This window comes from Alosa pseudoharengus, unplaced genomic scaffold (assembly GCF_046254945.1).
Source record: "Alosa pseudoharengus isolate Yale_2024_CS ecotype anadromous, Long Island Sound unplaced genomic scaffold, YU_APseudo_1.1 YU_APseudo_1.1_scf_22, whole genome shotgun sequence".
Classification (NCBI taxonomy): Eukaryota; Metazoa; Chordata; class Actinopteri; order Clupeiformes; family Clupeidae; genus Alosa; species Alosa pseudoharengus.
This window is the reverse complement of record NW_027468680.1, coordinates 22,618,002-22,642,523: the sequence shown is the minus strand read 5'-3', so window position 1 is coordinate 22,642,523 and position 24,522 is coordinate 22,618,002. Positions and strand designations below refer to the sequence as shown.

Here is a 24,522-nt window from a genome sequence, read left to right as displayed (position 1 = left end):
GACTTGCTTCCTGAGGGGTCTGCTGAATGTCCGACCAGGCATATAAGGACATTTGCGCTCTCGTTAACCAGCGATTCCGTCAGATCACCCAAACTCTCAGACCGCCCTCTCCCTAACTGCTCAGGTGTTGTAAACAATTCATCATCTGATGGTACATTACAACTCCCCTGACATCTTAATGCTTTTCAGTGTTTCTCCTTTGTGTCATCAACATGAGATTAATATCAATGTTTCCTCCAATAATCCCACCAGCTCTGGCTCCGGCCAGGATTCTACTTCTACTAGTCTCCCCACAGTGGCTCCTGGTCTTGAGCCTGTGGCACTGAACTGGTACTCAGGGCCCATCAGCCTGTGTAAACAAACTCTCTGGGTGGGATAGATAGGAGCACAATGGTTCAGCAGAGTCCTTTTAATGGCTTTTATTCCCCCGGAGACAAGATTGGCTGATTGGCTGACAGAGGGCTATTAACTGTACCTATGAAGTAGATCTGGAAAAAAATAGATAAATACTTCGCTCCACTTCGCGTCATGGAGTACTATGCCTCCACCTCGTCCATTAATTCCATATATCGGGACACTTAACACAGGCTCACAAACAGCGGCATCGTATCCAAACCAGTGCAACATGACTGCTGGAGATTTTCCCAAGCTTCCCCCTCCTCTACTCTATTCTTGAGCCCTGTATTTCACCAAGCCCTCTGCATTTGTATATTTAATGTCTGTTTTCTTTTTGATATGAGGTACATGTGATGCTGACGGAGAGCTCTAAATTTGGTACACAGCACCAGCCCTGAAAAATGCAGGCTCACCAAAGACCCACACAAGTACGGATAAGTCACACGAGCACCGAGCCATGTGTGTCTCAGTGGCAGATGCCATCTCCTCAGTGGTCAGCCCAGTATCTTGTTCCATTATTCCGAACAGATGTCAAAGTCCTGTCCTAGTTTCCTCTCCTCTAATCTGTTTTGCTTTTGCTGCAGCAGAAACTCTGATGCCACCAGTAAAGAACCCTAACCCAGCTCCCATCAAATTATGGCTCGCACGACCAGATCATGCCATTTTCCATGGCACCATTCTCTGATAAAGAGGTTTTGCCGTGTGTGTCGTTCTGGTTAACGCCATGCAGCTGATGTCTTTCTCCAACTTGTTCCGACGTCCGTGCTTCAAGGGTATTCATATCTTGTCCTTTCCACATGCAATGCACCACATCAGAGTTCTCTGATCAGAAGAAAAACAGAGTTCTTGACAACATTCTTTAATAATTCCTCCTATATTGTATATCATCCAGCACCAACAGCGCAAAGCTTTGTTCTAACAGCCTTGATTAATATGTTGCACATGCAGCAAAACAAACATTATTTATACACTTTTTACACCAAGCTTACACTTTTCATAAATGCCATTATTCAGTGAGTGCCCCTGCGCTCAAGGGCCATCGTTCATCACTGGGAGTTCATCAGAAGTGTAAGGCTAAACAGCATAAACCTCCAAAATGCCCCACATTCCTTCAATGATTAAGTCATGTCAATGGATCTTACTACAAAGCCTCTGTTTTGGCATGGCTCGAAGATTAATTTGTTGGTAGACCAGCTCGACAACTAAACATGAACACTTAGCAAAATATTCAGTGATTACGTCAGGACTGAAATTTCTTCTGTCAAGGCAGTGTTATTTTTTTATAGACAAAGATAATGAACAGAAAATTAATCTTAACCAGTGCTCTTTAACCCTCTGTTACTACAATTAACACCACTTTAAAGTGTTTACATGCACACTGCAATTTCCAGTACCACAGGATCACACAAGACAGAACACTATCTCCATTACGTAGGTAGGTGTAACCGTGAGCCAAAGCCCTTCTCTTAAGGTGCTCTCTCTGCGGCTGAAATACCTGGCCGGTGTTCAGAGTCAAGGCAGAGGAGCAGTCCAAGGCCTCCCAGCACTGGCTCTTGTTCTGAGGTAGATTAGTGGGCCCCCTGCTGGGCTGACCCCCACACTACTACACTACTATCAGTGAAGAGGAATGCAGTGATAAGGTTTCATGACGGCCCTATAACCCTACTGCTGGGTTATTCAGGATCTCCCCCACCGTGTCTCCCCATTCAGAACTGCCTGATGAGAATGCGATGATAATCTATACTCAGAACTCGGGCTCTGTCGCAGCTTGAAGCCATGGCTTTTGCTGCATCCCTGGAGCTCCAAAATTCAGTCTCGTTCAATACCTTATGTAACAGAGACACACAGGTCATTGACACTTGGACACAAGATGCTAATTCCCCCATGGGTGGATCAATTATGTGAGATAGGACTAGCAAGCATACCTCCCTTAGGGAAGTAGGGAGTGGTAGCACAAATGCAGCCAGTCAGGGAAAACATGCACAAACACACTAATTACAAAAACAATAAACCATTGTAAAAGAGGTCTCCTAGGTGCCACAAATTATAAATGAAACACTTTATTTGTAAAACTGGATATATATCAAGCATTATTAATACATTTAGAAATGTTTACTAAGTATTCATAATGCATTAAACAACTATTACGTGGTATGTCCTTCCACTCTATAAACTCATAAACTCTTACAAGTCAACCAATGATATCTGCCTGCTGCTGTCAGGCCTTTACTCTGTTGGGAACAAGTAATCAATGAAAAAAGCCACAATCAAAAAATCACAATCGCAAATTCCTAACATTCATTCTCATTTAGAAATGTTGATAAAGTATTACCGATGCATTGTAGCCATACATTCATGCATAATGGCATCTACAAAACAATATATTGTTATTCATGAAGAGTTATTCATGAAGAGTTATGATGTTGTCACACAACTATGAAGGCTTGCCAAACTCACATATGGGTCCATACAGAGCATTTGGTGAATAAACAGCATTTAACATAAGGCAACAATGTCATCCGTGCCATTATCAGGATGTCAGGCTTGTGCAAAATTCCAGAATTGAATTGAAACTGGCTCTTAAATTCCAATTCAATTCTTGAATTTCACTTGCATTTTAATTGAGGTAGCAAACAGGAAGCAGAATTGCAATTCGAATTGTGCACAACCCTGCAGGATATAGGTTAAAAGAATTATGATACCTCACGTTGTAAGAGCTAATATTAAAACATTGTTGTGCTTTACAAAATAATTATATGAACTTCAATGCCAATCATTCTGGGGCATTATACATACTTAATAATCATGTATGAATGTGTTTATAGTACTATGTGAATTAATGGTTGCTCCTTTGTGGGTTTGAATTAAGTGTTTATTATTTTGATATAAAAATAAATAACATACATATATTATTGCCTAATACAGAACCGGTACAAATATGAAGCTTTGCAGCTGTCCAAACAAACATCTCTAATGTGAACAATCTGTGGCAGAATTAAGTTGATTTCTCTGTAGACTGCATGGAGAATGGCTCCAGAAGACATGAGATTACTTTCAGTAACAGTCATCATGTTTGTAATTATATGATGGGGATGATAACAGCATTGTCAGTGCAATATTTCCTGCCCCCCCCCCCCCCCCCCCATGGATATCTATACTTCCTCCTTGCACCCCACTTGCACTTTGACTCATGAAAAGCTTATTTAGTCTGCCATCTGCTGTCCAATACAATGAATAGCACTAACATCTGTAACTCAAAGGGCTGAGAGAAATGTAGAATAAAAGAGGTTAATCACAAGAAAAAACTCAAGGTATAGGATGTTGCTACTCCAAGTACATTGCATTGATAAAACCTTTCTATAATAATAAGTAAGGGATAATGTATAGAATGGCGGTCATTATTGGGAAAATAAGTCCCGACAGGGCGAACCAGACCCCGACGCGCAGCGGATGAAAGACCTGAATTAGAAGCACAAACTCCGTTGCCATTGACAGAGATTATTATTTTTTTCAGAGGTCCTCTACTCGAAAATATTGACCGCTAGAACTTTGGGAAATCCCATTCAAGTCAATGGAGCGTTCTACTTGCATTGTGAAGAGCCGTGTAATAATAATAATTGTGATTACTGTGGTATAGGATGTTGCTACTCCATTAAAATATATTGCATTGGTTCCGGCAATAATTATACCGTGTTCATATTCGCATGGATGATCTTTTCTTTTTTGTTTTGCAAGTGTCTAAAAGGTATCAGAGAGTTTGTCACTATCTAATAACTGACAACTGGTCTAAGACCTGGATATAAACAAGCTATGTTATAAGTAAACAAACAAACAGATGAGTAAACAACTTATGGCATATATCTATGAGCGGCTAATACCCTTAATATGAAATGTAATTTCAAATGTAATATGTTATTATCAGTATGTGAAAGCATTGAATACAAACAACCATGACAAACTGCCAATACAGTATTGGACTAATTTGTGTTACAACAGAATTATTTTCATGCAAAGAAATGAAACAAATTGTCACTATCTAAAACAAATTTCCAGCTATACAGTTTTGATGAAATGTGTATGTTTGACATTCTATAATGTCAGGGGTACCCCAGCATTGCATGATCAGAGTACAGTATACATAAACATGCGGTCTGACATGTTTATAATCAGTAATGAAAAAGCCAGGGAGGGTTTACAGTCTGAAAAGTTTTCCTACGGGAAAATTGCATTTTCCCTTCGCCCTCCATCTTGTTTATGTTCCCAAAGGTTTCCTGCACAAGAGATGCGTGCCGCCACAGTCGAGGGAGCTGCGTGTTTACGTAACATGGTGTCTTTGATTAGTGTGTGGTCGCTGTGCACATGAGGTTAAGGAGGCCCTCCTGGACGTGTTAGCAGTCCCACGTGTCTGCCCCGGCCTCTTGCACCTGTTTTTAATCGATACCTCACGTTGCCAAGGTTTGTTATTGTCACTTGAACAAAAATAAAATCTCGAACAGTGCGAGCAATAAGCTTTGTATTCATCTCAGTGTGTGAATGCCACATGTATCCGCACGTTGCCATGAAACCCTATCACACCGGCACAGGAAAGGCAGAGCAGCGGTCTCCTGGAGGCCTGGTTACTTATTCCCAGAACATGAAAGGCATGATGAGAATGAAGCAGACGTGTGGTGGACAGTCCTGAAGACAGGGCTTGCTCTCCCTGCTGCTGCAAGGCTCATAGATCAGAGCTCCTCTGATCCCTGAGATAACAGGGATAACAAGGACACATTTCTGGCGAGGGGGGGAGACGTAAAATAGCATCATTTGGAAGCTCCATGGGGGAGGCAGTCTTCTGAGCAGAGATCACAGTCCTTTGATTTGCCGCTCAGTGGGGAAGTTGCTTTCCTCTCCCGTCATCCATGACAAGGATGCTACAGGTTTATTGGCGAGATTAACAGGGAGTCATTTTGAGCACAGTTAAAAGAAATGCCAAAGAGAACGCTTCCCAAGATAAGAGAGTAGTTAATATTTTGATTAGCCCAGATAGTACAGTTAAGCATGTACTGCAGCACCCAAAGAAGACCCTTACCCTTACAAGCATAACCACACAGAGAAAACTGTGGATCCACTAATTGTGTGCCCATTCCTGACAGGACAGATGCAGTGATTTAGGCGTACCTGAAGCTGGCACAAAACAGGTGATGTTGGTTTAGGAGAGGCATGCGAATGCCGCCGGCTTCCACAGGAAGTGCAGGTGTTCCAGTCTCACGAGGGACTACATGGCTAGATTTATGTATGTCCATATATGTACATGCTCTCAATCACTGTCTGGAGCACACAACAACATCCATATGTGCACAGAGAGGATGGACTTGCCAAGGGAGTAAAACCTTTTGACCTATAAGGCCAGGGCTGAGAGTCAACTAGCACTGTAAATATCTTGCATGGCTGGGGCTTAACCTGTCTCTAATATTCACTTCCGAGGGCACAATCAAAGAGATGTGGCCATATGGCTCTGCTCTTGCATTGTGTCGGTCTATTTAATATCATAAATTCAGGAAATTGACTATGTTTGATGATTTGGAATGGATGTGAACAGTCAGTCTTTGACTTATGTGTTCAATTATAAATCCTCAATTCATCTTATTTCTTGAACTGAACAGTCAGATTTATTCTCCAGTCTTCTTAAGTTATTACAAAGTAATCCAACTTGTAACCAGTTCAATCTGGCACATCATGGCTTGTCTATCCAGTTTACTGAGCACTTTATTGGACTCTTGGCCTTTCTTTCACTTTAGTCTGATTATATATTCCCACTGGTTTGCCCAGCATAAATGTTTGCTAAGCACATGTAAGTAATCAGTTGAAGGTATGCATCGGAATGTATGTTGATGCCCTGAACCCTTTACATATTGATATACTGATAAAAGTTGGATCAGTATTTTTGAAAAGATTCGAAATGTTTTACTTTTTTTTTGTATCAAGTTGTGGTAGTGCAGTAATATAGAACGAAATGCGGTCAAGGTGTACATTTGTGCTGGACTTTACATTTACTTTGCTGAACTATCCGTTTTATAAATAAGTATTGAACGACGCGTTAAAAAAAATTCACTAAGTATATTTCCCATGAGGGTATGCACATGAAGTTTTCCCAGACATTAGTATTAACTCAGGAAATCCACACATATAAAGAAATCCAAACATTAAAGTCTATAATTAAAGTATATGTGTAATAAAGTGGAATGACACAGGAAAAGAGTATTTTGGGGGGATGTGCATGGCGGGTGAAATCATGATGATTTGGGTAATTGGGCTGGGACAGACGATGGCTGTGGATGGGGTTAGTACTGTATGATTAAATGCTACAGGAGAGGAAGGGTGGAGAGAGAAGGCAGTGCATAATTTCTCAGAAATAATGACCAATCTGTACATCAGCTTTTTTCAATTGCTATTTTATTATTCCATGGTATTCTACAACTTTCACATACAGTAAGCATTGGCTCATGAGAGGATTATTGTGCAAGTCAAGTCAGTGTTTTCCTGGTAGATAGATATTTATCAGATATTTAACTGTTTAGCATGCCATTTTCCAGTTTGTAACAATCGTTTGGGGCATTTGGAGCATGGGGGGGGGGGGGGATGTCCCCCTCAAAGTATATTATGATTACAGCCTTTGTGTCGGATCATGACTTGACAATGTGATTTATGACATTTTACTAATATATACACATTACATTTTTACAAATGACCAAATAATTTTACAAATGACAAATCATGTTCTTTAAATCATGTTCATCGACAAATCATGGGGGGGGGGGGGGGGAGGCAGCCGTGGCCTACTGGTTAGGGCTTCGGGCTTGAAACCAGAGGGTTGCCGGGTCGATCCCTGACCAGTAGGAAAAATGTGGGAGAGGGAAGTGGTTGAGCACTGCTCTCCCATGCCCACACCTACGGGTGAAGTGTCCTTAAGCAAGGCACCTAACCACTCACTGCTCCCCGGGCAGGCAGTTCACTGCTCCGGGTTAGTGTGTGCTTCACCTCACTGTGTGTTCACTGTGTGCTATGTGTGTTCACTAATTCACGGATGGAATAAATGCAGAGACCAAATTTCCCTCACGGGATCAAAAGAGTATATATACTATATTACTACTATACTAATTCAGAAGCATTCTATTTAGTCACATTCTAACAACAAATAATAGTAAACACCCCAAACTGTAGATGCCGCTGTTTCTCGAGTTAATAGTTGTGGTATCACTGGTGCTTATTTTACCCCAACACTGATCGCATGTGTCTCCACAGAAGGTACAGATTGGAAGGTCACGCATCACCTTGGAGTGGTACAGTCTCACGGCCTTCCGCCCTGTGATGAGGAAGGTTAGGAAATGCAGTGCCCATTACTGTACAATCACAACAGTGACAACAAACAACTAAAAATCACTATTGAAAATGCAAATGCTTACGAGGCTCATAGTAGTCAAAAACTTGGATCAATGCTGGCTGCACATGGGCGACTTTGAACTGTCTCACAAGAGATATGTTGACACACTTCTCAGCTTTTCCCAACTGCAAAGTAGGAGATTGTTTACAGACTATGCTACAACTGAAACTAAATTCATATTTCATAAATTCATGCTTAAGTTCTCAGAGAGATTGTTTGTCATTGATGTTCTGTGTCTGCTTACTGAATCCAGGTAGAGCACCACTCTCCCAGGCAGAGGTTCCACGCTCTTCACCAGATCATTTGTCTCAATGCCATTCGGACGTAGCGTAAATCCACTCAGAATCTGGACATCTAGTAGGGCCATTCCTGTCTGCTTGATACTCTGACTGTCTAACAGTCTATAATAGATGACAAAAACATGTGAAAAATTATATTATTTCCCAAACAATCACTTTATATATAACCATTAATCATGACATTTGATATGTTGTACATTATACAGACATTTGTCACATCTTCCAAGTAAAGGCTGCATGGTTCTGCGTGAAGCTTACTTGGTGCAGATGGATAAAAGGATATGGTTTGTGTCTCTTTCTTCATCCAACACCTTAACTCTCAGCTCAAAGGCCTCATGGCTTGTGGCATGCCTTTGTGCCTGAGACAAAGCCAGGCTCTCCAAATTGTAAAATATGTTCATCTGTGCAGGGGAAGTTTGATCAAAAAAGACAGTGAGTTGCGGGAAAGAAGAAAAAATTGCGAAATAGGGACTTGAGCGTTCAGAGTAGAATGGAAATTGAAACGATGTGCAGATGGAGGCTCTAGTGTTAGCTTGAAACGGTTGCCCGTGGTGATTAAGAGCAGCTGAGGGGGTCCTCCAGCACTGATGCCACAAGAAAACAGCATCACCCAAAGACAATGGTACAAAGGAAGAGGACCAAGTGAGACCGAAAAACAGGAACATTCCAGCTGAATGGATTCTAATCATTTAAAAAAAAATGCACTCCAGATGAGTCTTGGTCCCTGTGAACTTGAAGACTAAAAAGCAAGCTGTTTAGACACAGCCCTTTTTTTTTTTACAGAAGACACTGATGTTGCTAAATTGAATGCAGTTGCAGGCAGCGCTCCTTCATCATAACCCACCAAGATATGATCAGGAGAGTCTATTGCTTCCAGATGGTAATTGCTGAGTACACAAGCTCTTCACTAATTTTCGGTCCTTTTGTTTTGACCTATCACAGTGAAGGCATTGTGCACTGTGGGAGAGGCCATCACACGCAGCTGTTAACCTTATGTTTCAGCTGGAATGCCCTGCATGGTCATCACCCACGGTGAAGAGGTAAGCATGAAATTATAATTTGCAATAGCATTCAGTCCCAGACTTTGGTCAGTGTGGGAAATCATGGATTATTTCAGGGTCACTACGTCTTTTCAAAAAGGGGTGACTTTCAGCAAGCACATGTTTACATTTAATCAGTCCGACCTAATAAACACATAAACAAAATCAATTATGTTTGAAATTACCTGAAATAAGGCAAATCCTTTTCCCTCAATGAAGATATCTATGTGAACCGATGTGTTCATGTCGATCTGAACAAAAAAGGTTTTTAGTGTTAAATATGAGACAGTGCAACTTGAATATCTAACTGATATCAAACATTAAAGGTGTGGTATTTCAATTTAATGTATCCTCACCTGTTGTTGACGAACTGTTAAATAGTTTGTGGAGTTTATTGTAAAGCTTGTTACCATCGGAGAGGCCTTGGATGTGAGATTCATTTTCAGATTGATTGCCTCTGAGCCACTAAAAGATGCGTAGAGTGACAGAGCTTGGAGAGCAATAACAGTGTCCTAAATTGGGTAAAAAAAACAAAGGCAGAGAGCATTGCTTAAACGCTGAAAGGCAGACAAACAAATCAATAGCAATCAGGAACATTCTGAATGCTTTACCATGAAAGGACTAGTCTTTTGAATAATCACAGATTTGAACCATTTGTACAAAAGAATAAGTGAAACATGCCAAAACATTGGTCTGTGTGTGTGTGTGTGTGTTTTACCTGTGTGGAGCCAAATCCTCCTGAAGGCCCTCTCTGGCTACTCAGCCACTTCATGAGGTCGATGCTCTCCACAATGTTACCCTGCTTGAACCGACTGAGCAGCACATACCCAGCAATCTCTACACTTGCTGAGGAGGGCTGCCAGGACTCTGTCAGGTCAGCATCCCTGGAACTCCAGAGTGGAACTCCATCTAGGCATATCAAACATACATATCAGCTTGTATAATTTGACATTCTATGAGATACATTGACAGGAAGGTAGGTAGGCAGATGAGAGAGAGAGACAGAGACAGAGAGATAGAGAGAGTAGGCTAGAGAGATAGAGAGGGGTGGGTTATTGGACTGATGAGAAGTTGTAAAGTGAGCATTACCTCTAATGTCTGCTCTGCTTATCAGTTCATCAATGGCATTTTGTGTACTCAAACTGCTGGCCAGGGACAGAGCGTAAGACACCAGGGACAAGCTGTAGTTACTGGAGATCCCACTGGACAGCTGCGTCTCCAGGAACTCCGTGGCTTTGGACAAATTACCTGGGAACAGCCCCTGAAAACAGACCTCTAAATCACCAAAAAAGTTTCACTCTTCTACGTGTTAACTAGACCGATAACTACATGAAAACTATATTGTCGGGGTCACTTTCAGTTGTCGTTATAGTTCTTCAATCGTTCTTGGTGTGAACAGCCCTTTACACAGATTTATTACATCACATGGTAACCTACCATTTGGGCCTGGTCCTCCAAGAGTGTGATGAGGACATAAGCGGTGAGGGACACCTGGTCACCCAGACCGCCCTGCAGCTCTGTGTGGATGACCCTGCCGGGCTCAGTGAAGCTGCCGTCTGGAGTCTGCTGCTCCGCTAGCCACGATAAGGCTTTGGAGAGCATGCTTTGGTCAATCTGCATGAAAGCCTGGGCCTGCAAGAAACATCTTAGAACAAAGGCAGTCAGCCTTCACTCAGAGAGAGAAAAATGGGGGGGGGGGGGGTGTCAGAGAGATTGGATTATGACTTGAGATCAGATTCAGGTAAGAATAGCTAAATTGACAGAAATGATGGTCCTAAACTAACACATTAAATTAAAAGACAAAGTACCACGTGCTGCCAGAGGGATCGCGCTGTCCAAATCCACTGAATGACCCATCGTCCCGCAGGTATGACAGCTCTCGATTATATCCTGGTCAGAAAATGACTTCATATGATTCCTCAAATGACTTTTGATTGATGGAATTAACGGATTGACAAGCAGAGGAGTATACCAAACAAACCTTCTTTCATGTATGCCAAAGCTTTACCAGCTATTTCCTTATTGATGACAGAGGCTCTGGACAGGTACTGCAATACGTAAATACTGGGAGCAAACTGTATCATGTTCTGTTCCCCGCAGCCATGAGGCATCTGAATGAGTAGAGCCAGGCCAGCAATGGAGGGGCCAAGAATATCACCTATTATTCAACACAACAACAACAACAACAACAACTGACATAACACAAACAGACAGGAATTGGTCATGATGACCACTGTTTTCGAAAATATAAAAGTAGTAGCTGACAGCATTTTTCAATTAGAGTGAGTATAAAGGGATTTAAAACAATCCCAGGATTGTTTCATGTCCTTGGGTGTTTTTTATTTCTTCCTTCACTCTGGCATAATGTAGTGATGGCCACCTTGTGCACAGCTGTACGGTGAGTGAACTTCATTCCTTCATGCCTTAAGAGACGTGCTCGCAACAGACGCTTGCAGCCCAGAGTTTTGGCCTGGTCCAAGGAAGGACTGCTGCATTCCTGAAACCTCTGAAGTCGGATATTTCCTAGTTGGGATCTCCCAATTTCATTCCAAACAAAATCGGAGGTCAAGAGTTCTGACCTCCTACTGGGAAAAGCACAATGGAACATCACAAAGGAGGGGAAGACAGAGCAAGAGGAGCAGAATAGAAAATGTAGTGTGAAGCAGACTCAAAGATAAACAGGCCAGCAGCTGTTTGGCATTGGCCCACCACAAAACTCTGCATAATGTGACCATTTCCGGCACCACTCAGAAAGCAGTAAGAAGTATGGGAAAACCTTGAGGAAGGGACTCCATCTTGTGCCCATGGGCCTTTCTAAGACCATAGTGTAAACACCAAAATAAAGCTGCTTTGAAACTCTGTGTTGTAAACACTCTCGCCTCATTTCTCCAGAAGAATACTGCAATATACAGGAATAATAGCTGTGAAGACGGATGGCACGCATACCAGCCACAGCCACGTGAGCCCTCTGGGTGTTTGGCACCACTCCATGAGGCAGCGTGAACTGCTGTTCCCTCGATAAGTTGCTCCCGGTTGGTGGAATGTCCAGAAATAGAGACTGGGAGAAGGTCTGCTGATGGCCCTCTGGCTTCAGGATATACATATGTTAAACATTAATATCATGGACCACCATAACACCATACAAACATATGCAATTCACTGTTTGAATAGTCTAAACAATACAGACACCCAACATGGCAGAAGTAAGTCTAGGTTAGATACACAATATCCTGTAGATAAAGCTTACATTTCTGTATATTTCATTAAATAATGTCATAGTGTGGTGATGTAACTCAAGTTGTCTGCGAACATACCACCACTAATAGTTTGGCCATTGTGCTATCCTGTATCTCTGAGGACATCACGAGGATGGAGAACGATATCTCTCCGACCACCAGAGGTCGTATAGGGAAAAGTGCCCAAGCCTGTCCAAGTGCCCTCACTTTCAGGGTCTGTTTGTTGGGCGTTGACACAGCACTGGTGTCTGTCAGGACCAACTCAAACATCTGGCTCTCCTCAACTACCACAATAACCTGATGAGAGGGAAGAACTGTTATTACTATGTGGTTGCCATGGTGGAAGAAAGAAGAATGATCAAAATGAGGCAATTTGGATCTAAACTGAGGACACATACCTCAGTGTCATTCTGGAGATGGTTTAATAGTCTGACCTCTAAAATTAGCTCTTCACCTTTGATCAAACTCGGAGGGAGGTGTACAGACCAAGTAAGGGTTTTGTCATCAGTAGCCTAAAATATCAAGACCAACATAGCAAAATATGTTTATATTATAATGACATTATGATTATACAATTCTATGTGTTTTTAATGATGATAGATGATGTTTAGGGCCTTAATCAGAAACAGACCACTTCAATAATAATTAAAAAAAAAAAGGTCTGACAGACATTTTAAAATGTCATTGAATGAGCTGAGCACTGAGTGACTTCACTGCATACTCTTCTCAGCCTGGAGACGGGGCCAGGATTCTGGCCACTCAGCAGGACTGTTGCTTTGGCTTTCCTTAAGGAAAAGGGAACCGCAGATACCAGATGCAGACTTGTGGCTTTGATGTCACTGTTATAGATGTAAGGAAGAGAGTATTATATCAATTGAAGGTATCAGTCATGCTGGTCTCAGTGACATCTGGAAGCACGCACCTACATGGAAAACCCTGCTCACTGGCGAGCCATCCAGTGTTCTTTATAAGTCTACTCTCAGCTTTTCAGACATAAAAAAGAATCTACTGCTTCACTTCACCTCATGTCTCTCCTCATCCAAATCGAGGGGTCTGAAAACTCTGTTTCCATTCTGCGTGTCTTCTCTTCTCCCTCAGTATTAATCACGGCTTGTCCCACCACTAAGAGTCACAAAGAAAAGCTCATTAAATCATTGGAAAACCTGGCCATGTGAGACTACAACACAGGACTGTGAGACTGACAGGAGGACCACTCTGCATGCAACTCTCTCCATTTACCACAAGAGGGAGACATTATCATAGTCGATACAATGACTAACAGGAGTTAACCTAACACCTTGGTTGTAAACAAGCCGTACAACCATACCCAATAAACAACTATTTAATACTAGCACCAGTTTCTGTGGCGCTGTCAAAAGGATATAGGTATTTTACATATTTATATTTTTACTGTCTCACTAGACACTAATATTTATATTTTTACATACCATATTCAAAAGCTCCTATTTGCCCACATTGTTGAAGACTGGCATCTGTCAGTACAGCCAGATTGCAGGCCTAAAGAGTGACAGAAAATATTTTTGATTTATTATGTTTAGCATATTTAGAGAAAGCTTAACTTAGGAATCAAAAATATGAATAATATATGGCTAACATCAATGGTGACTCTGTCAGAGAAATATCTTTATGAGCCTGAGGTTGTTATGTCATGCCATAGACACTATTTAGCAGTATACTTTATAATGCTCTTAATACAACAGTGAAAACATATAGGTCTACTCACATATTCAGCTTCAGGACTGCTTGTCTTATACTCTACCTGGTCACCCAACACCTGAAATCATCCCCACCCAAACCACTTGAGTTACCGTTTTCTACCACATTACATCACAACAAGTGAGCCAGTCTGCAGTTGTTGTCTAAATTTGTCTTACAATATCAAGGAAAGTTTGACATAATATAGTTTAACCTCATTAACAGAGATTCATAATTATTCATATTATTCATTTCAGGTTCAAATCAAAATTGACATACTCTTTAACCATCAGACAGACAACAATTACTTTTCCTCTGCCGCAGGGAGGATGAATCGTATCTATACAGACCTGTCCTGAGGTGAGTTGGTGGAAGAGAATGAGGCAGGCCTCTGGAGTCCAGGACTGTGCGGGTGTGAGAAGAACAGCAGAGGACGTCTCTCGTCCAGTAGCGACCACCTGTCCACTGGAGGTCACCTGCATGGGAGTGTAGCAGAGGTGAACTGAGCTAGCATGCTAGTTGCACGTGGTAAATCCTCACATCCCTAACCTTAACGCTTCTAACCGCTGAGTTGGAAGCCTGGGCTTTTCGGCTCAGTGGTTAGAGCGTTCGACTCCCATGCCGGTGTGTTGAAGTGGCGGGTTCGAGGGCCGAAAGCGGCGAACCAACCGACCTCTGTTACAGGAGCACAGAGTGTTTGGATCACCAGAGCATCGGCATCACAGTGCTGCTGTGGGAATCCTGCGGGCCCGTTTGTTAGCAGGAGCGAATGGAAACCACTCATCCTGTTTCTAGATGCAGTGGATGATTTTACTTTGCCAATGTTTCATCTAGAAACAGAGTGTGTGTGTGGTTTCTTCCTTTTTGGCTTCAATCCAATGGGCCTACAACCAGAGCTCACACAAATTCAAGGGCACGAAACACAGCAGGACCAAACATTCTTCCATTTGTATTTTTCCTTGATTATAAGCACACACAGTTAACTTTGAGTAATGTTTTGCCCAGTAGTTGCTCAATAAAACAATCATCTAGATTCTAAACATATGCTCAATGATTCAAAATGTTTTAGCAGACCAGTTACGTTGATAGAATGACACTCTGAAGTGAAATACTTACCACATAATACAATTCATTAACAGAATATTTACTGGCAATCTTTAGTTGAATAGGGACATCGATCTGCAAATAAAGATGAAATAACATGGCAAGTGCTGTGGTGAACCACACAAGATAGTCAAAACTCAAAAAGAATATATTGTGTTTTCCGTCAGCTTTAATACTCACCTGTGCCAATTGGCTTGGTGGGCAGATTTGAATATTGGATCCACTAGGTGACACTGATGTCCTGCATAACACCAGAATCTTTTCAGCTGACATGAACTCAACCTGTCAATAGAACATTAAAACCATACTATCACACCCACATCCCACCATTGTATAATCCCCTCTGAATTGTTATGTGCATTAAAAAAAATCAGGAGAGGACTGAAACTGCCTGCCCACAGACTGTATAAAATACAACACGACACACCAGCTACTAAACTAAGTAAACTAGTTTAAGCTAGTAGCTAAGCAAGAAGAACATCAGCGCATTGCACTGGTAGATCCGCTGTGGTAGATTGGTGGTGGTAGATCGGTTGCTTTATGTCTGCGGCTCTGCAGCCGGACCCTTCTCAATCAATTAGCAAATTCAATATCATGGGGAAGATATGATGGGGGATATCCATAGTTCTTGCACGAGAACTTCACTTTGCTCACCTTTTAAATGTTTCTTGGTGTTTTATGCCCCCAACGTTGTCTTCAAGGCAGCGCTGTCTGGAAGGCGCTAGGGTTAGACATGGGTTAAGGTTAGGTGCCTTTAAATTGTTGGTGGCAGCGCTGCCTGGAAGACGATGTTGGGGGCTTAAAACACCATCAAGCCTTTTAAATTAGGGCCGACAGTATCTTTTAAACGAATCACGGTATAAGAACACCAGTTTAACCAGTAATGTAATGCTTCACATTCCGTAAAATAAGCCCTGTGTCCATAAGACGGGAAAGGTGAGCTCATTTAGTGATGCCCATCACAGGGTGTTTTGTGGCTTACTTAAGACCTGTGGCACATACCTGGATTATGATCTTCTCAGCCTCCTCCTGGATATGAAATTGGATGGGTAACTTCCCGTCCTCAGGCAGCGTGTGTGTGACATCTCGCGTGGCCACCTCCGCTACTGAATCACCGGGGCCCTGGGGTCCAGAGTCCTCATGTTGCTCTTGCTGCTGGGCCCTCAGCTGGACAACCCTGACATGCACACCCTTCTCTCTCTCAGATGACCTCAGGGGCTTCTGGTCCACCCTTGATATCTTTACCTGAGATTGGAAATGCACAAAACATTAGTGTTATGCACAATGTCCAAGTAAACATATAGACGGGGCAGACAACAGAATGATTTTCCCCCCTGTATTGTATGACTATATTATACACTCACTTGTGTTGAAAAGGTCAGTGATGGCTTTGGTAGATGAGACAGGGTGCTGAATTCAATGCTGTATCTCTCTGAAGCCTCTTCTACTCTTTCTAAGTTATTGCTTTTTGATCCTTTTATGATGAAAAAACAGGGGAAAAACATGTTAGTGCAGTCCAATGAATAGCGCTTCACAATAAAACAAAAATGATCATCATGCAAAATATAGCACTCCTTGAAAAAGCATTATAACTTGACATTCACATTTACCAAAACAGAAAACACATTTGATGGACAATGGTGAGTTTTGGGTCTTTAAAGAGGTGTCTGAAGACATATTTGTTCAACATGCACTTAGTTCATTAAGCACTTTTTATGTGTTATGGTTTGTATAGTATTGTTTTATTTTCATTAGGCTGTTGATTAATTTGACACTGTTGTTTATTATTGATATTCTCCGTATGTAGTCTTGCCATGCTATTGCTATTGTTATTATATTATTGATTGAATGCACATTATTGTTTATTATTGCTATTTTCCCTTTTTTCATTGTTTATTTCATTAGGCTATTGATTCAATTTACATGGTTGTTTATTATTGCTATTCTCCTTATTATAGTCTGACCAACATCTTAATTTGTTCCCCGTTAAATTTTAAGTATTATATTGTTTTGTATGTGTATGTCGCTTTGGACAAAAGCGTACCATAACCATGTGCATAACCATAACCATAACAATAATACTGAATTTACTTGACTTGACAAGGACTAACATCCATCCATCACAAAACAAACCATATGATAACCATTGTGACCATAATCGAGATTACTAGTGAAACGTACCATTTGGGTACACAGCAAACTCTCTTCCACTCACCCGACCCTGTGAAGAAAATGAGCTCAGATTATATTATAAGAACAGCTGGTAAGAAATAATATTACATTACATTACATTACATTTGGCTGACGCTTTTTTAGCCAAAGCGACTAACAACATGGTAAACAGTTTAAGTTTTAGAGCAATTCTCAACAATTTTAGGACAATTTAAAAAACAATATATAAATATATAAATAACTTCATATTCAGCAGCTAATAATACTTCATAATACTCACATATTCAGAGTTCAGGGGTATGTCTTGTGTAAATACATATTTGACCTACATTTTAGATGATCTAGTGCATCACTTTTTATGGCTCATGGCAAAGCTGAAGTGAATAGGGGTTTAGTCTTACATCCACAACAGCCTGTATCAGCCACATGCCAAAGGAGGGGTTGTGTGGTAGTTTCAGCTCCGCAGTCAACATGCCCTGAAGACTGTCTAGAGACCGCCAGTGCTGGATAACATTTCCTGCGGGATCCTGTCTCACCAGCAGAACAATAGCACCATGCCAGTCAGTCAGGCAATGAAAGAACACTCCAACAGTCTCAGGACTGCTGTGTCAAATCAAAAGCTTATTGCATTCTGTGCATTTGTGATATCCCTTTCACAACACCCACCTGCACTGTGATGTCCACCTTGCCTCTGTAAGGTGTTCTACCAGAGTGGACAGGCTGCACTTGTATTTGCACTGTTTGACTGGGCCTGTAGTGGGACTGAGGTGTCCAGACCAGTGTGGACGGAGTGTTTTGGCTAAGTGTAAGTGTGGTGTCGTCTGTGAACAGGAGTCGGGTGCCTTCGTATCCTTTCAGGACCAGCCTGTATGAAAGCCTTTGGCTCACAAACGCAACTTCAATCTACCAACAAAAGGTGTCCATATCACACACGTATCACACGCAGAAATGAGCAGCTGATAAAGGTTTCCTTTTCAAAACAAAAGGCTCAACAATAAAGGTTTCAATTTCAAACCAGAATGAAGCGAGTGACCAGGGTGGACAGAACATCTACAATATGACACGGGTTGGGCGGGACACAGACAGACTATCAATAAACTGATAATGTAATCTAATCTATCTGGAATTTGATTTAACATACAAATTTAGATCATTCAAAAATAAGTAAGCACACACACCAAGAGGAAATATCTTACTCTAGAACAAACAGGATGTCCACTGATAAAGCATCCCGGAGTTATAGCACTAAATTAGATTTAGGCGCATGGCACATACTGTACGTTGCCCTCATGTTTTCTCTGAGCCAAAGCAGGATGAATCCATGACCCTCAGCAAAGCATACAGAGTTATAATCAAAATAAACAATACTCACAGAAGGAATCATCAGAACACCAGTTGAGCCTTTGAAGACACCAAAACACATTGCATGTGAGCCAGAAAATCTCTCTCTGTCTCTCTCTCTTCATATGTCTGTGTGTTTACACTCTCTGTACCAACATAGCATTTTAATTACACATGACACTCATTTAAGTAGAACAGGTCAGTGTCACCTCCGTCCAGGGTGCTCTGGGCCAGGGTCAGGGAGCCATCCGTGCCCTGCAGTTCAGCTTTCACAGTGATGGTAGAGTTGGCGAGGATGGTAACAGACAGCGCAGTGGGCACCCCCAGATGCAGCTCACGGGGTGCCATGATGATGTAGCTGGAGCTGGCATACAGATTGGGATATGGCTCATTTTCTTACCACAACATGGAATACATATATATAATAACATTGTTACTTAGTTGGGAAGAAAAGATACCATCTCTATCAGTGGTGCTACGCCTGGTGATTACTATGTTTATTCAGTCATTTGGTCTGTGGCTGGATCCACGGATGTAAAATGACTCTTCATACATATTTGATAAGATCGCCACGAAACTGTCACGGAAAGACATGGATGTGCACACAAACTCGGAAAGAAAATGAAAATGCTGTTCCGTGCCCGCTAGACCACGTAATCCTCTTACCTCGAGTTCCTCAGAGCTGCAGCACTCCCAGCAAGGAGGAGACACACCGTTATCATGCGGTTCCACTCCATGCTGTCCGAGCGTACCTGTGTTTTGTGTAGCAGGACGGATCTGCGGACCTTTCCAAATCACTCGGATCCCCTCTGCTCCACCCAGTCCTCCCTGCCAGCCCCAAGGGGTGTGGAAGGAACACCGCCTTTGGTGACCTCATGGGGCCCAGGCTATCAAATTCTCTCTCCCCTATCCGAATCAGCAGGTGTCAGCTGAGACCATCAGTGAACATGAATGGAAAGATGCTTTTTATGTTTGCTAAATAATATGACTCCAAAAAAAAGCTGTTGCCCACTACACAGATCATACAGTATACTGTATATTGAGATATAGTATACTGTATTCAAGTTTGAGTATTTGAAGATACTGATCATGGCCCGGTAAAACCCTCAAAAAGAGGTTTGTGAGATTTGTGAAATGGAAAACTTAGCCTAAAACAGTGGGTCCATCTGCCTGAGGGCAACCTGTATAGTGAAACACTGAGAAAGAGAAGATGTATAGAAGGGCAATCGTACATCACACATCAGTACATACATGCATAGTTATATAAACATACACACAAATATGACTACCTGTGAAAAAGTGTGAAAGCTGGTCAAAACACAAATGATCAGTCACACAGCAATAAAAAAGTTATTTGTAGATCTATGAGCTCTCAATATGAGCCCAAGAGAACCCCATCAAAAAGGAAAGAAAGGCAGATAGGAGTAGATTTCAGAACACCATATAGATTACCAGATAAAACGTATTGAGAGGACAGTGTTCAGTGCTGTTCTTGTGAGGTTGTATGAGGTTTGTGTTGGCAAGTTGTTGGGTCCAGCATCGTCAAGTCATTGTGAAGATGCTGTCAGGATTTCCAAGACCAGTGCTCAATTGTTTAATAATGCAATTAAAGAATATATTTCTTTCAGAAGCTGGTAATATTTAAATTCATCATGTGTCACAGGTCGTTGAGCATAACATTTACGCTTGTGATTTTGGCCCCACATAACCAGTTCCTTATGTATGCTAATAGGTTTGAAGATCTACAACTCAGGACAAGTTTGAAAGAGGATTCAATGTTGGAGTTGTTGTCATGGTTTATTCGATTCTATCTCTTTAGGCATGTGACTTTGCTATACATATAGAAAGGTATCAATACCTGAACAACCAGGTTCAATGGCTAAAGTCTGGTCAATGCACATGCACCTGTCTCTCTTTCTCACTTTCCTCTCAGCTGGAAAGAGTTAGATGTGAAATTTAAATACATGAATTATTCAACACCTGAGGATTAGAGGCAACTCAGTGATTTGCATTGTTTGTCTCTGTCGTTATTGTTTTCAAAATACCACTGAAGAGTATTTAGGTATTGCCACATGCTACGTTTCATCCAACAGAATCCTTGCAGATGTCTCGTCCTGGTTCCCAAAGTCCTCTGGGGAGCTGTGGGTAAATGGGGACAGAGGGACGCAACAGACGCCCCCCATCTGTACGCAGGCATCGGAACCTGGCATGTCACACGCGCACATATGGCGTCCGCCTCTCAGCCCTCCGCGCGCTCTTAGCCTGAACAAGCAGGCCCATAACAGTAACACTTTGCTTGTTTTGTGCAGGGAGCTTTTGGAACATGGTCAGCGAAAGCCCCTCCGAGAGAGAGAGAGAGAGAGAGAGAGAGAAAGAGAGAGAGAGAGAGAGACAAAAGCACTCGGAGAGAAACAGAGTAACGAATGGTAAGGGGTGGGGGTGGGGGATGTTTGGTTGAACTAATTAGTGAACACTAAAATGAATGTATCAGAGTCGTCATTTAGACAGAAAAATCTATAACAGAGATGTCTATGCACAAGCATAGCGAGATGCGGCAGCACTAAATCGACTGGCTCTCCTCACAAGCACGCCTCGAGACTTTAATCTCCCGTCTCCTCTCTGAACTGGCAACTCAATAATCAACTCATCACGCCAATAAATCCATTTGTCCTTAACCGAACCAAATCAAGGTGGAGTGCGAGGGACATCTGAAGGGCCTTCCTGGAGGATGAGGCCGTCTCTGGGGAGGGTTGGCCTGTGTACCTGGCACCGACTCTGGGCTCTCTAATCCTCACGTTCGCAATCCTGGAAGCCCTGGCTGGATGGCACAAGAACTGCCACAGCACCCCCCCCCCCCCCCACCCAACACACACACACACACACAAACGCTTGCTTGGAGAAAGCCTCCACTGTGAATTGTGTGGTGTCATGTTGATGAGGAATTAGACTCTTCTAAGACTCGTCCAAAACAACAGCCAGTCCTTGTGTGCTCATGCTTTTGATTTCATTTTATTCCTCTCACCCTCTTTTCCCTCATGATGTCTGTCTCCTCCACTCCACTCCACTCCGAGATCCTCATTTATTTGTCCATTCTATATCCTTCTGTCTTAAAAGGTGACCAGTAGCAGATAGTCAAGATATTACATGACCCCCTCCCTGCCCCCCTTTCCCCCCCCTCACCACCCTCCTTCACTGCACTTCATCTTGTTAATTCCCTTTGCACAAACTTCAATCCGATATGGCAGTAATTACAGCGTCGCAATAGAATTAGCACACAAGAGAGCCGGTGAGTGACAGAGGGAGAAGGATTCGCTGGCTCAGCCGGCGTGGGCTGTAACTGCATTAGCCAGTGGACATCTAATGTAGCTAAATGGATGACACTTATGATGAACTCCGGGAGTCGATCCTCTCCAGGGAGAAATCCTCCACAGAGAGAGAAATTAAATCCAGCAAGGGTTGTTTTTTTTCCCACTTTCCCATGCACACACAGAATGTAACATAATTACCCACGTAATTACCTTCATTGCCGTACACAGATGTGGACGACTCTTAGCAAAGGACTGAGAGGGCCTTGAAAATAGACATATGAGCCGCAGTCACTTTTAGTTCATTAGTCCTGTAGATTCTAGCTCTCTCGCATCGCCATTGCAATGCAGAATCACTAATAACAGACCTCCCATCTGATGGAACATTTCTTTTCCTCAGAAATTCATTATTGCTGCTGTTGTTTGGACTGTTGTTGTTGCCCGTGCTGTTGGTTAACCCTGTTTTGTTTGTTTGTTTTGTATTAATTATGCTTTGAGTTCCACCACTTGCTGGCATAATAGGGAAGGCCAAAGAGGTCGAACAAGCACCAAACCAATCTAACATCTGCTGTGGTTGACCTAATGGTTCAAAATGAGTAAAATAGCCTTATGGTCTGTTTCATTTGATAACCTCAAGCTAACAGGTTTTTAATGACTCTTGTTCCACCACCTCTCCCATATCTACTAATTAAACAAATCATAAAATACTCAAACAGCTGAAAGGTATTAGAGGTTACAGAGAAGTCAGTGTGCACGACTGTATACTTTTCTAGTTTGTTGACAGGCTTCTTTAGGAGTTAAGAAGCGCAACACAAGACGTTCAACACAAGAGGGTGCTGATTTACAGGGACAATCATCATCCACACCTATTCTTTTCCAATCATATTATAAAATATTCAGATCCTTTACTTAAGAGAGAGAAATAGAGAGAAATAAAGACATATTTCAAGAAATAATATGTTGGTAAAAGTATACTTTATCAGTAGAATATAGTTAAAGTATTTTTAAAATAAAAGGACTGGTATGATTTTTGGTGACATTGGTTCATTTGAAATTTAGCCTATCAAAATGAAACCATGCTTTGGTAAGATAGTATCAGCCAAAGGCATTGAAAACCACTGAATTAATTAGATTTTTTATTTTATTTGAAAAACCTATTATTATCCATTGTGCAAAATGTGAATCTAAAAGAAATGTGTAATTAAGAATGTCAAATACGTAATTAAGACTGTCAGACTGTCCCTCTGATATGTAATGGAATAGAAGTATAAACTGTGAAATAACAAAGTCCAGTTATTTGTTTGTGGGCTGCTTGCCTAGGTCTGGAAACATGTGATTAAGTGGGATGGGAGCTTTCAGAACTTCCATTCATGACATCAAGACAAGAAGGAAAGTTTGTTGAATAAAACCACCTCAATTCTGGACCAAATCTTCACTGACGACTGAAGAAGGATAGCACACAATTTTGACTTTGACTATCCCACAACCTTGGAACCTGTTACCAGAATGTCAAAGCACAGCCATTGCGCAATATACTTGTGTTGGTATAGAAACAGGCAAACAGGCAGGGCTCTCTGAACAGGGCTCTTCAGACAGTGTTGTGGTGCTTTTTACTTTAGGTATTTTGACCAGAGTATGACACAAGTGTTTTATTAAGACTTCGAGAAAATTTAAGGTTGAGGACAAGGAGGTAAAATCTATGAGCTTTTAACATTGTACTCAGGTATTGAGTAAATGCATCGAGCTACTTTCCACCACTGCTTTTAAGAGAGGACAAACTCAGTGTAGTTCAGGAGGCGATGTCTGTGGAGCGAGGCAGGAGCAGGAGCATTAGGAGAGGAACAGGCTGAACTTTTCATCCTCTGTTTATTTGAAAGCCTCCAATGAATCTCTCCCTTCAGTGCATTTACTGCATATATACCCCCCATCCCCCCAATAGGAGAATGCAAAGTGGCCACATTTTACACAAGACGGGCTGCGCGCTCTCTCAGATTGCCACAGGTTTATTGGCAGCCAGCAGTGACAGCACACAACTTCCGTGGGGCTGGATCCTGCTCGGCATGATGGGATAAAAATGTCAGGCACTGCTTGCTTTTTTATTGGAGTCAGTGATGCAATCTGCCCTTTTCCTATTCTCTGTACCTATTGTTTAAATAGCCCAGGGACCAGATGGGGTTTTAAACAAGTGGAAAATGTTTACCATTCTCCGTCTCTCTCTCTCTCTCTCTGTGTAACAGGTGAAGACATCACTCTCTTCCGCAGCCCTAGAGGGAGCAGCTGTTGAGGCTTTGCCTGTAAAGCTTTATTAGGACTGTGTGAGTGTTTGGGAGATATTGGATGAGAGGGAGGAGAGGAGGGAGGATGATGTGTGTTGCGCTTGAGTTGCCAGTTGCTTCATAGAAAATAACCTGATTCCCGGAGACCAATAAAAAGCACAAAAATGGTTCTGTCCTGTAGTTATGATATAATGTCATTGTTAAGAAGTTTAGGCTT

General features: G+C 42.0%; 1 protein-coding gene across 1 annotated transcript; it reads right to left on the bottom strand.

The window, feature by feature from the left end:
• Positions 1-7,277: 7,277 nt before the first annotated feature.
• Positions 7,278-19,461, bottom strand: LOC143139179 (CD109 antigen-like). The gene is made up of 25 exons (XM_076299785.1): positions 19,391-19,461; positions 18,934-19,088; positions 18,756-18,784; positions 18,050-18,286; positions 16,214-16,456; positions 15,392-15,493; positions 14,458-14,622; positions 14,136-14,186; positions 13,840-13,909; positions 13,414-13,513; positions 13,113-13,230; positions 12,790-12,903; positions 12,470-12,688; positions 12,102-12,243; positions 11,137-11,313; positions 10,964-11,045; positions 10,593-10,821; positions 10,245-10,416; positions 9,874-10,064; positions 9,512-9,667; positions 9,341-9,406; positions 8,374-8,516; positions 8,061-8,217; positions 7,839-7,941; positions 7,278-7,738 (listed from the first exon to the last, which is right to left on the bottom strand). The coding sequence occupies exons 1-25, from the start codon at positions 19,459-19,461 to the stop codon at positions 7,554-7,556; spliced, it is 3,477 nt and encodes a 1,158-aa protein (XP_076155900.1). The 3' UTR covers positions 7,278-7,553.
• Between the last annotated feature and the right edge of the window lie 5,061 nt (positions 19,462-24,522).